Source organism: Perissodus microlepis, chromosome 2 (assembly GCF_051167445.1).
Source record: "Perissodus microlepis isolate ML-2025 ecotype Zambia chromosome 2, ASM5116744v1, whole genome shotgun sequence".
NCBI classification, from domain to species: domain Eukaryota; kingdom Metazoa; phylum Chordata; class Actinopteri; order Cichliformes; family Cichlidae; genus Perissodus; species Perissodus microlepis.
Genome location: NC_140462.1, coordinates 14,665,561 through 14,678,334, shown reverse-complemented (window position 1 = coordinate 14,678,334; position 12,774 = coordinate 14,665,561). Strand labels below are relative to the sequence as shown.

At 40.3% G+C, this 12,774-nt stretch overlaps 1 protein-coding gene across 1 annotated transcript in view; it reads left to right on the top strand.

Moving 5' to 3' along the window:
- Positions 1-12,518, top strand: part of macrod1 (mono-ADP ribosylhydrolase 1) — a 142,854-nt gene extending 130,336 nt beyond the window's left edge. Inside the window, exons 8-10 of the mRNA XM_084948908.1 lie at positions 93-166; positions 4,209-4,290; positions 12,014-12,518. Of these exons, the coding sequence (XP_084805034.1) occupies positions 93-166; positions 4,209-4,290; positions 12,014-12,039 (182 nt within the window). The 3' untranslated portion in view covers positions 12,040-12,518. The remainder of the gene's footprint in view (positions 1-92; positions 167-4,208; positions 4,291-12,013) is intronic.
- Positions 12,519-12,774: the final 256 nt, after the last annotated feature.

The window sequence follows — 12,774 nt, the reverse complement described above, 5'->3', positions numbered from 1 at the left end:
ACGCAAGCACACAGATCTCTCTCTGCACCTGTTCTGAAAACTGTGTGTGTATTTTTGATGTCACTTGCGCGTGTGTGTTTGTGTTTCTGTAGGATATCCATCTGAGCAGGCTGTGCACGAGGCGTTAAAAACTGTGAGGGACTACCTCGATGCACATTATGACAAGGTGGGTATGTGTTTGTGTTTGCGCCTGCATGATTGGCAATTTTTCCCCTACCCTTTCCTCCAGGTATTATTTCTCTCACAGCTGTTGTTTTTGTTTTCGGGCGATACGAGGAAAAGGGTGCATTGAGAAAACACACACAATCAGACACACAAAAAATATTTTTGAACACACACCCAAGTTCTGCCTCTCTCATGCTCATGGCCAAGTCTGTGTTTTAATTGGCTCCTTGCGGGACCAAACCCGACTAACACAAACACACAGGCACGCACACACTTTCTCTCTCAGGAGAAACGCCAAGCGGAGAAAAGACAAAATGATGGAATAGATGACTGGAGGGGAGGGACGGAGGAAGAGATTGGAAAAGGCGGAAACTTTCCAATCAGTCATTGACAAGCCCTAAACTCTCCTCCCTTTTTCCCCTCCTTTACTTCTCTGGTCTCCTCCCACTTCTCTTTTTCCATCTTTGAGCCTCGCTGTTACCGCCGTCCTGCACGGCCTCCCAGAGAGGGTGCTGATGATGTTATCGTTAGCTCTCACATCTCCAGAGTCTCTGTAGCAATACCGGTCGACTGATGCCATCAGCCGCTCTGTGCATAGCAAATGAACTCAAATCATTGCATTTCTCACCAGACTGGACAACAGACAGCAAGCCTCGAATGTCAGTAAATAAGGCCAGAAGGCCAAATCAACAAAATTATTTATATTCTGCCCACAACTACTTCCACTCTGCTTTTAAGGGAAAAAAAAATATTGAAGGCGACCACATAAATATAAAGAGAGAATGTTTACCAGAAGAAATTGGGTTTATTCATTAATTGAAAAGTTTTATGGGGTTTTATCGAGCTTTTTCTGGCTTTGAGCGCTTTAATGTTGAAATGAAATTGAAAACTGCAAACATAGTAAGGTGCAAAATGGACTCAAGACACAGGTCAGTATGCCTACATTCTGCATCAAATGGAATAAAAATCTAATCATTTATGTGCACAAAACATACCAGTTTTAAAATGTAACTGTTGTTGTTGTTGTTTTGTTTTTTGGGGGACCGGGGGGGTCTCGAATTAGACTCAGAGTCAACTAGAGAGTCTCATCAAATCCTTTTAGCAGCTCTTCTGGCTTTTTACTCATAATCACGAGCTTCTTCAGCAGATTGAGCTTTTTAGTTGCATTGAGCTGCAAAGCCCCACCCTACTTAGCTACTCTTACAATTTAATTACACTTCTGCATTATGTCGATGGGGTAACTTGCATCATAGCTGGAACCCCATTTTAACGCTACGCCGCAATCTTGTGCATAACCTGACGTGCACCTCGCTAGAAATGTAACCACGCGTTGGGTTGGGATCAAAGGAGCTTCCGGTTACTGCACAAGTTAAGATGTAAATTTCCCACAAAAGTCTAAATTAAACGTTAGCAGCGGTGTGTGATACTGCAAAACCAAGTAAATACAGAACCAATATCACTGATATTTTTAAACTCTAAAGGCGGCTTATGTACAGGAGAGCAGTACAAGATGATTTATGAATTTAATGTACCAAACTTGGAGAGAAACATATTAAAGTATCAGTCCTATCACATCATTAGGGATCCAATGTCAGTGTTGGCATCAATACAATCGATCTGCTCTCCCCTAACTCTTGGGGTGTCGTCACACCTGTAATGGTTTTTAATCTGTTCAAATCAAATTATTCCCCCACTTGGTGCCGTTTGTTTGTGCAGCTGTAAACACAGCAATCACATTCAGACACAGACCAAAACAACAACGTTCTGGTTAAAGTTGGTCTCATTATAAATGACTTCAAAGTGGTTCCTTTATACTGAGGACATGGTCCAGCCCAACTACCAAGTGTACACTGCAAGCTTCAACACCTTCCTCTAGCTGGGTTTGCTTTGCATTCTGGGAATAAGCAGTCCCACAGATGTACTGTAGCAACTAGCCTCCTACATACAGTTATATGCCCAGGTAAATATAAATGCTAGGAGAAAACTCTTCACGTTATCTACTACTCCAGGACCTCCTCTCTGTGTTTATTTTTGATGCTCTCACTGCTGACGCATCTTGCCAGTAAGCAGACTGAGCATTCTCACGCGGTTTGTAGTGGCACGTTTTGGTCCTCCATGTGAAAAGAAACCTAACCAAATGAAAAATATAAAAGTTTACAAGCTCATCAACTGATCAGTATAGCTTTACATTCTCTTAAGTGTGCAATACTTTCATGGACTGTATATCAAAGAGGCCACTCATTGGTTTCTGGTCACCTCTGTACTATTTTGTTGAACAACTTATCTTCTAATACTCTCTGAGTTGGTGAGCAAACTCCATCCAAAAACTTTACAGACAGACATATCTGCTAATTGGTGCTAAATAACAGACTAATAAAAGGAAACGGTAGAACTCACTAAAAGTAAAGCACAAATGTTTTGAACAGACTGCACCATGCTGGTCAAAAAGGGGAGCCTTGATGTACAAATTCTCTCTTTTTAACCACAGTTAGCCAATTTTTAAAATATTTTTTAAAGCAGATCAAACGCAGCTTGGTGTGAATAAACAATTATTTTCAGGATGAGGTTTGGCTAATGATCAGTGTGACTTTCAATCTCATCTGTTAAGCAGTATGAAATCCTAAAATTCTAAATTAATAATTTGACTAGTTCCACAATTGCATTATTTCTGGACAGGTTGTGCTATGACTGAAGTCTTCAGAAAATCTACTAAATAGACATTGTGGTGAGAATATTGTTTTAGTTGCTGTCGAGCCTGAAGTAAAGCTGAAAAACACAGTATTACATATATTTTAAGATGCATCGTTTGTTAAAGGATATGCATTTTCACAAGAGCACAAAGACTAATGTAATTTCCACAACAGTTGACAGGTTTTCTGTTTGAGAGGGGAATATTTACAGGTTGTGTAACGTGTTTCCATTAACAACAGGCTGTTCTCATAGAGCCATTTACATTGACTTGCTGTTATTGTTAGCATTAGCATCTCTAGGTTCTGCTGCAGTAGTGTGAGAATTAGTTCCCACTTCTACAATTTTCAAGTGGAGCCACCTTCGTGTGGAGGTTAGAAATTTCAAACCTTAGCCTAGGGGATCTAGTTACTTACCACACATTTCCATATCTTCCCTTTTAGCTTCCATGCAAATCCTGGTGAGTGATGGTAATTGTACAGCAAGCCGGGGCTGAAAAACATGGGCTGCAGGCTAGCATGCTGCTGAAATGTCTCTTTGAAAGCACTGAGACTTAAACTCCCACACCAGGCAGAAAGAGATGGAAACAGCCTGGCTATAAATTGTACTGCCTCACCCAAAACAGAGAAATCAAAACCTTTGTAGAGACATTAGGGTGGTAATAATGTTTGTCAGAGTCAGAGCAGAGTAGAGGTTATATCCCTGGAAGCATCGTTTTACTGTAGTAAAGTAACTTTAATCATTACAGGCTACATCCACAGTGTGTACTGTACTCTATGTCCAGATATACAGAGCATAATATAAATATTATAGACTGCAGAGCTGGGGCCTAAACAACATAGGAGCTCAGAGCATAAAGATTCTTTGTCATAAACTAGCTGCACACTCTCGGCCAATGTCTTAATATTGTTTGAAAGCTACTGTATTATGTTTATGGCTTTGTGTGTGTGTGTGTTTGTGTGTGTGTGTGTGTGTGTGTGTGTGTGTGTGTGTGAGATGATCTCTCTAACCCCTTTATTTCTGCCTCTGTCTTTTTGTCTTTCTCTCTATCACACACATACCCACTCTTTCCCTCTCTTTGCACATTTTCAGCACTCTGTCCCCAGCACACAGAGTAATAAGCGCCTTGTCGTGATATTATCATAATAGGGAGCTAATAGTGGAGTAATGGACTGATGCATTAGCGGCATTCTCTTGATATTGCCGCCGCACAGTGTCACACATTTTTACATTGTTCCCTGCTGCAACTGATGGATTCAGAGTTATTGCATATGCTTGCAATAAAGGTCAGTGTGTGTGTGTGTGTGTGTGTGTGTGTGTGTGTGTGTGTGTGTGTGTGTGTGTGTGTGTGTCAGCTGGACAGAGTCATCTTCTGCGTGTTCTTGCCGAAGGATCAGAAGCTGTATGAGGAGAACCTGCCACTCTACTTTCCTGCTGGTGAGTTTCCTTTATATATATATATATATATATATATATATATACACACACACACACACACACACACACACACACACACACAGATGACAGTTCAGCTCAGCTCTATTTAGCTACACGCTCAAGTAGTGTGATAAATATGTTCACACATGCATGAAGCTATCAGACCGCAGTACTGTATATATAGAATACTTTTTACACTAGATAAACATAAACCTTACTCCTCACTAACATGGTTGCATGCGCGGTGTACTTAACCACCTTTATTCTTAAATTATATTTATATAATATTGTGGTTAATATTTACTTAACCACACATGCACATTGAGACACACTACAAGGGAGACACATTTTCTGCTTCTTAGCTATAATCAGTTTCTTTGACCGTAGCTGAGAAACTGCTGTGTTATGTATTTGTTTATTTTTTTAAATTAATTTGTTCTTGGTGGCTTACTATATTAGACATGAGCAGTCACAGTTTATTCATCCACCATGTGCAGCTACACGTATCAGCAACAACATTAAAACCAGTGACAGATGAAGTGAGGAATACATAATGCAATGTGTTGGGAAACCATGGCTCCTGACATATATACAGGATCGGGATCACACATACAAAAAATAGCCATATATTAATGCAACCAAACAGCTTTTAACATTGATTGATTTTGAGAGGTATTCCCGGCTGATGTGTAAATGGCTCTGTGAGAGAACAAGTATAGGGAGGGAGCAGCATGTGTTCAGGGCCTGCAGAGAGAAGGAAAATCCATCCATCCATGAGGCTGTGTTAGTTTGTTCTTATATAGCATTTTAGCCCCAGAAAACCAAGATGGATGCAGTGAGATTGGTATAAAATAGCTATAAATGAGTCCTGAACTCTAGAAATGAGTTAACATTTTGCATTTTTCTCATGTCAAGTTTTTTTAGACTTCAGTCAGACAGCCCTAAAGATTTGTTAGCGACCCCTAGGAACCACAGGTCACTAGGGAAAAAAGTATATTCCACGACTGGTTGGTGAGTGGTTGATGCTTGTCAAAACACTGACTTGGTGGTAGTGAAATTTAAAGGAACTGCGATACAAACAGCAGGTGGGAAGTAACAAAGTACAAATGCTTTGGTTCTGTACTTAAGTAGAATTTTCAGGTATCTGTATTTTACTTGAGTATTTATTTTCCTGACAGCTTGTCTTTGTCTAGCTGGAAAAAACAACTAAACCCTTTGTTTGTATGACACACCATATTGAAATTATATTTTTTAAAGAAAACATTTTTTTAATTGCAAAAATGTATAAATAAACTTAAGTACAGTCAAAGGCTAAAGTCAAATAAAATAAGATATATATGCGAGCTTAAGGCATAAATAATGTACCTTTGTCTTCTTGGAAGACTTTCTGATGTTAATTGGAGGCAAGTTTTTGTTCTGCTGAAAACAGACATTATGATTGTGTAGACATTAATTAATATTAATGATGATTCAGTGTCCAGTCTAACAGCCCTCGGGGTCAGTGGCTCAGCGTTTAATAGCACTTGTACATTTTTATTGGTTTGTGTTTTTTCTGTTTATAAATATTAATGCAATTTAATTAATAAAACATTTGATATTATGTCACTCCAGGGGTTTTCCTGAGTGGACATCAGCAGGGTGGGAGGAGGTGTGTGTGTGTCTGACATCATAACAATCAGATTCAGTGTTGAACCATCATGTTTCAGTCGGTGCAGCTTTAACTTTTGGTTTGTGTCGCACTTTTTTATAATTTCACTACCACTCAGCGAGCAGTTGGCGAGGGTTTGCAGACAAGTGGAGATCTTCCATGCAAACTATTGGCGATGCACACCCGCCAGTAACCACAGCAATCAAAAAGAGGCATTTAGCGTAGCTCTTTGCAGCTATTTTCACCTGGTGACAGCCGGCAACCTACAGCAACCACTAACCGCTTGGGATTACACACTTTCTCCTAGCAACATGTGTTTTCCAGGTCATCAGTAACCACTGCCTAGGCCTGCATGAATGGAATCTTAGATGCATAGCATAAAGTCTGTGGTCAACACTCGCTTTGGACATTTTTATGATTTGTTCGATAGTAGTTTCAAAATTCATAAACAGGTGCGTAAGAGTGTTTAAAGAGATCAATTATAACTTCTTGTACTCTGTCTTATTCACCATTATTTTATTAAATCACAATGTTTTGGTCCAACTGACCTTCATTAGATAGAAATTATGGTAATCATTTGTTCAATAACAAAAACATAAATGCCCCACTTGCAAATTTTAAGCTTTATGTGTGCTAGTGAAAGCGGGTGGTTAATAAGTGGCTAAATAAGAGTAAGTTGTTGAAGACATTCAGCATCATCACATTAACCATTTCCCCCATAAAGACAACATTTGACGACCTCCCTGGTACCCTTAATGACGAGCCTTGACACCTCATTATATATCAATAAAGACGCGGTTTGACCATTAGAATAGTTTCTGGGTTTTTCCGAGGCTAGCCGCAGAGGCGGAGACCACCCTCACTAACCTGCAAACCCAGTCATTTTCTTCTAGAAGCAGAAATATGACAGAAAGCACTCAAGTCAGAAAAAACATTTCAAAGGTTACTCCTAGTGGACTTTCAAGGGGTAAAGAGTTAAACACAGGAACTTGATTTTGGTCACGCAGTCTTGATTTATAGCCTAACATTATTGTGGTGAGCTACTTTCTTTTGCATTTAAGTTTCAAAAATCACAAAAAAAGGTGTCAGTTTGTAGAGATTCGCTGAACCAAACATGGTGGCATTATGAAAAACACTTTATGAAAAACACGCAGGTTGTACTTTCATTTCTGATCACATGAGTCACCTGAAATATGAATGAACGTTACACACAATCTCTACGCTCATGAGCTGTCTTATTATAAAAGTTCTCACTGTTGAGCTTCCTTTTAACAGGAAGGACCTTGACAGTAATGACAGTCTGTGTGTGTGGGTGTGTGTGTGTGTGTGTGTGTGTCCTACAGCTTCTTTGTTTTGTATTTGATACAAACATGTCTTTTCATTCTGTATCCTGCCTTCATTTCTTCGTCCATCACTTTAGCCTGACCTGTGGCAGCGACCCGGTGTTCAGGTAACCATCGTGGTGTTGTGCGTCAACATGTGTGGTTTCTTCTATCGACAGAATTAACTGCATTCAGTCTGTTTGTCGACACGCAGTCTTAACCCCAGTGCAAAATGTAAATTCCGTGTCACGGAGGGGAAACTCTGACATTTCCTTCAACCGGCACTTGTCCAATTTTGCAAATAAATTGCTCATATTTAGACCTCAGTTAAATGAAAATGGCATTCTGTGCATTCCTGAGTACAACGGCTGGCCTCAAGCTAGTTAGTGTTCGAAATGATGCAAGGAAAAAAGAAATGGGCTTTGTTTTTTGTTTTTTTCCTGCAGTGGTGAAAAGGGTCTGATTTAAATGAAAAATAACAACCACTTTTTAAGCCTCCAAGGTGCCTTCTTGAGTCATGCCTCACCTGCTTTCCAAAACAGACTAAAAGGAAAGTGTTGTGCCATCGCTACAGATTGATCTATTTGGTTGAATGAAATTTTGTAAATAAGTAAAATGTATTTAATGTTATGTTGGCTTTAGCTGTGACATGATGACTTTACCCATTTGTTTTGATTACACTTGTGATTTATGGTGTTATATTGCCAAGCGGTCTGGCTCCTAAGCATGATCAGTCATTCACTCAATTATTCAAATTAAGCATCGGTATTACAACTGCAGCCTTAACCCCTAATGTCTTGCTTTACCGCTGCTATAAATCAAACTCACCTCTTGCCTTCGGAACATTTTGAGAGAGAGGTCTTAACAGTCGTATGCTTTCTGGTTTTGTAATTTTTAATGGGTGTTATGTGGCTTGGGACGCAGGTGCTACCAAAGCTGCTGAAAAGAAATCCAACAAATTATCAACCGCAGGTCTTTTGTACGAGTGAAGCCGTGCTTTTGGGTTTGACAGAATTTAAATTTAAATGAGAGCTTCAGATGGAGCCAGGTCACTCTAACACTCATAATAGAGATGCATGGCAGAAATATTAGTGAAATTAACTGAAATCAGGCGAACTTAATCACCACAGAAAAAAGTGAACCAGAGCAGGATTGCAGTGTTTAATTTTAAATGAAAATGAGACCATGAAATTGTCTCAGTGCAGGAAAGTCAAAGCAGAGAAATGCTGCTGGCGCTGGAATATATCACCCTTTGTAACATTAATATGCGTTCTGCAGTTCAACAGTTCAAGGAAACATACAGCATGCATGTCATTTAACATTGTTTTCTCACCTTTGAGTACTTTTAGACGTGTTGGCAGCAGCAGAGTTCTACATAAAGAAACAAATGTAGACACAGAGAGAGTTTTTTGCTTTTTACAAACATGGCCTGACAGCCAAGGCGTTAAAGAGGAGTGGGAGAGAGAAGAGAAGAAGCCTGCTTAACCTAAGAGGACAATCCAATCAACACTGCAGCCTTATCTCTTATCACACTGGGTCAAGAGTCTTAATCTTTTTTAAAATCGTTTTTTGTGAACAGATTTGACCACTAGCCCCCCGAATCTGAAAGGATTTTTCATTTATTACAGTTCAAGGAGGATCAATTGCTAAAAATAATGAGATCTCAAAATTTGATGAACTGCTTTTTATAAGCATTCACTGGCCACTTCATTAGGTACCCGTTGCAAGCACTGGATTGAACCCCTGCTTTCGTTCTTGGGAGCATAGCGTGAACAAGGTGTTGGAAACACTGCTCAGAGATGACGTCACGCAGTTGTTGCAGATTTCTTAGATGCACATTGATGACACGTATCTCCTTTTCCATAACATCCTAATGGTGCTGTATTGGATTGATATCTGGTGGCTGTGGAGGCCATTTGAGTACAGTCATTGTTATGTTCAAGAAGCCTGTTTGAGGGGATTTCAGCTTTATGACATGACACGTCCTGCTGCAAGTGGCCATCAGAAGATGAACTCAAAGTGCTTTCTGCTGCTGTCTAAGTCTCATTCACCTAAACATTCATACAACAATTTTATCTGAGCCTAAGCTCTTTCTATTGTTCACACATGTTCACACTCCAGTTGATGCACTGGAAGCAACTCTGGGCTTCGTATCTTGCCAAGGATACTGTAGCATTTTGACTGCAGGAGTCAGGGATCAGGGAGCAATGCTTGGGCAGACTGTGATATTTGAATGGCACTCATTCTATACTAAGGGGCCCAGCACACCTTTACACCACCAACAACAGCCTGGAAGCCAGGATGGATACACGATTTAATGTTGTTTTTGAGCCTACCATGTAAATTTTACAGAAGAAATCAAGAATCATCAAGCATGACAAATTTTGGTGAGCTCATGTGAATTGTAGCATCAGTTTCCTGTTCCTATTTGACAGGAGTGGCACCCGGTGTGGTCTTCTGCTGCTGTAGCGCATCCATTATGGGTTCAGAGATGCTCTTCCACATGCCTTGGTTGTAACAAGTGGTTATTTGAATTACTGCTGCCTCAAAGCCATTATTCTCCTCTGACATCTGGTATTAACAAGACATTTTCTGCCAGAGAACTGCTGCTCACTGGATATTATCTTAACTTCAAACCCCTCTCTTTGAACACTAGAGATGGTTGTGTGGGAAAATCCCAGCAGATCAGCAGTTTCTAAAATACTCAGACCAACCCCAAAACCCTGCTACGCTCAGTGACTTGAATCACCTTTCTTCCTCATTCTAATGCTCAGTTTGACCTTAGCAGGGTCTCTACATGCCCAACTGCACTGAGTTGCTGCCATATGATCAGCTAACTATCTATTTATGTCAACACTCAGTTAAACAGGTATACCTAATAAAGTGTCCAGGGAATGTAGATACAAAATATACAAAAAACAATGTATTTGCAGATAAAAGGGGAAGCAGAAGCAGAAGTGGATACTTCCTGCTAAAACACAATTTAATGCGCAGGTGTGAGTTTATTTTGAGAGAATCCCACATACGCCCTTACGCTGACTAATACCCAGTAGAGCATCATCAGTGTATTTATCCGCTGCTGAAAATGGTACCCAATAAACAAACTATTTATTCTTGTTCGAGTAACGTTTGCTAAAAAGCTGTTATACATTGCCTTTAAAAGTAAAACCACAAGTCTAGATATATATGACTGTAACAGGCAGTGAACGGTAGTCAGAGTACTGAGCAAAAAGCACCGACCTTGCACCTCATCTACCTATACTATGTAGAAAAATAAGCTACAAGGTAAAATCACAGCAGCCCTTTATTTCTGTTTGGCCGGAAGGAAAATGTATTTTTATGTCTAAATCCAGTTTGTCATCAGTTTGTGGATATGTTTAGAGAGACGTTTAGTCATCAGCCACAACAAATCAAGGCAGAAACTCCAGGTCACTTCAGGCCAGTTCCAAAAATGAGTCAGTTCTCATCGACTCCTGTTTAATAAAAAAATAAAAAAATAAAAAATGTTCTGCCTAAAAAAGGAGCAAAACGATTTTTGGTCATTGTAGCTTTGAGAAACAAGTAGGTGGCAACAAAAGTGGCTGAAGGCACTGTCTTATAGCGATCACTTTTAAACCAATTGTTTTATTTTGGAGCATTTTAATGCAGTTATCTGACAAATAATATAGCCTGCCCAAGTATTTTATTTCAAAGCTAGCACTTTTTTTAGCATGTATCTCTTTGTTTGGATGCACCATTCTGATGAAGTTTGCTACCATCAGCTTGTGGCTCAAATATAAAACATGACAGCAGCAGAAACTCAGAGTTTAAAAAGAAAACTCCACAAAGTAGTGGGGAATATTTTTATTTGCAGTCTATGCACCAGCTATTTTCTCCCTGAGTAGCTAAATATCCTGCTAAAGTACCAGAAGAAAGAACAAAAATGGATAAAGACTGAATACGTGATTCATATTTTCCAAATATTTTCCTTTTTTTTCCCTGCAAATTGACATCTGCCCACCTACATTTTCACTTTGATGACCTTGTGAGGTCGAATTAGATCACTGTGCTGTTTACAGCTTGTTTCTCTACCCACAACTGGCCAACAAATATGTAGTTATTGCTTTAAAGGCTAAGTGTTAAAGAATGATCAGTGCGTACAGCTCAGAGCATTAGAGGCTGTTTTTCCTCCTATTTCTTGTAGCAGTAGCTTCCACTCAGCAAGCTGCGGCACAGCCGGTCAGATGCCTGAACCATGAAATCAGCACTTTCACATCTTCACCCTGGGTCAGCTGACCGAAGAGGTTATTTTCCCCAAAAAAATCCAGGTGTGCCCCTTTAAAAAAAAAAAAAAAAAAAAAAAAATCTGTGCGAGCTGCTGGCGTCTTTCTCCTCTAATGGATGTGCAGCAGATTTGGTAGCAGCAGTGAGCGAGCAGTAGTGGTGCTTGGCTGTTAGATGGACCGGAACTGTCTGTCTGTGTGACAGAGCTGCTGCAGGCAGGCCTCCAAGTCTCCACTATAAACCTTATGTGTCTCCAACACCTGGCACTACCTACGCTGGCTGTCTGTATGATTGTGCGTTTGCATGTTTTGAGTGCGTCCTTAGCCATGTTGGGCTGAAAGTGACTAATCCTCGCTAACAGATCCCTCTGAAGCAACCAGACGCTCCAGAAGCCAAAATGCTTTTAACCGCTGCATGACCAAGGTAAAATGTTCCCCCCACCGTGTTTTACATGTTTCCATTTCCTCTCTCTCTCTATCTGCTCCCACAGAGGCCACAGTCAAGAGCAAACTCTAAGAGAGTGGATTTGTCAGATTTGGTTGCCGTGGATACACACCGCTACACTCACATCCAGATTCTTTCTCCTCCTCCTCCTCCTCCTGTTTGCCATTGACGCAGATCAAGACCATCTTCATCAGGAAGATAAGTTGCAAATGGGTGATTGCCTTTTTGAAGTGCTACGGTTCTCCTGCAGATGTTGTCGGAGGAGGTGGTTTTCTTTTTTTCACTTCTTCCCACTAATGGCTGAGGTTAGGAGTGGTGTTATGATGACTGTGTGAAATGAGGCAGATAATTCTTATGAAAAATGGACTGTGCGTACTCGTAAGCTTCACTCTACCTGTGATCAGCGGCAGCTTCGCATCAGGCTTACGTCCCCCACCCCCCTCCTGATTTCTCTCTTCCCTGTACTACAGCGTTTGAATATTAGAATATCAGCATGTGTGCATGATTGTGACACACATGACAAAAGCTTATTAAAATGAATCTGAGCTTTGTGTGAGCGCAGTGATTATTTCTCTGGTTATGAAAGAGTCGAGTCGGGGCGCCATTCGAGAACACTTCACACGAGTATTTCTTTCTCCACTCTCTGGCATTTCTTTGTGAAAGAGATTGAATAAACTGGAAGATGAAGTCAAACCTTTCTGGAGGAGGAAGTGTGTGCTGCTACAGCCATTTGATATGTCCTGCCGAGAGAGCGCAGAGTGGGAGACTTTATAAATACACTCTTTTTTAAACGTGTGCAATTTTTTT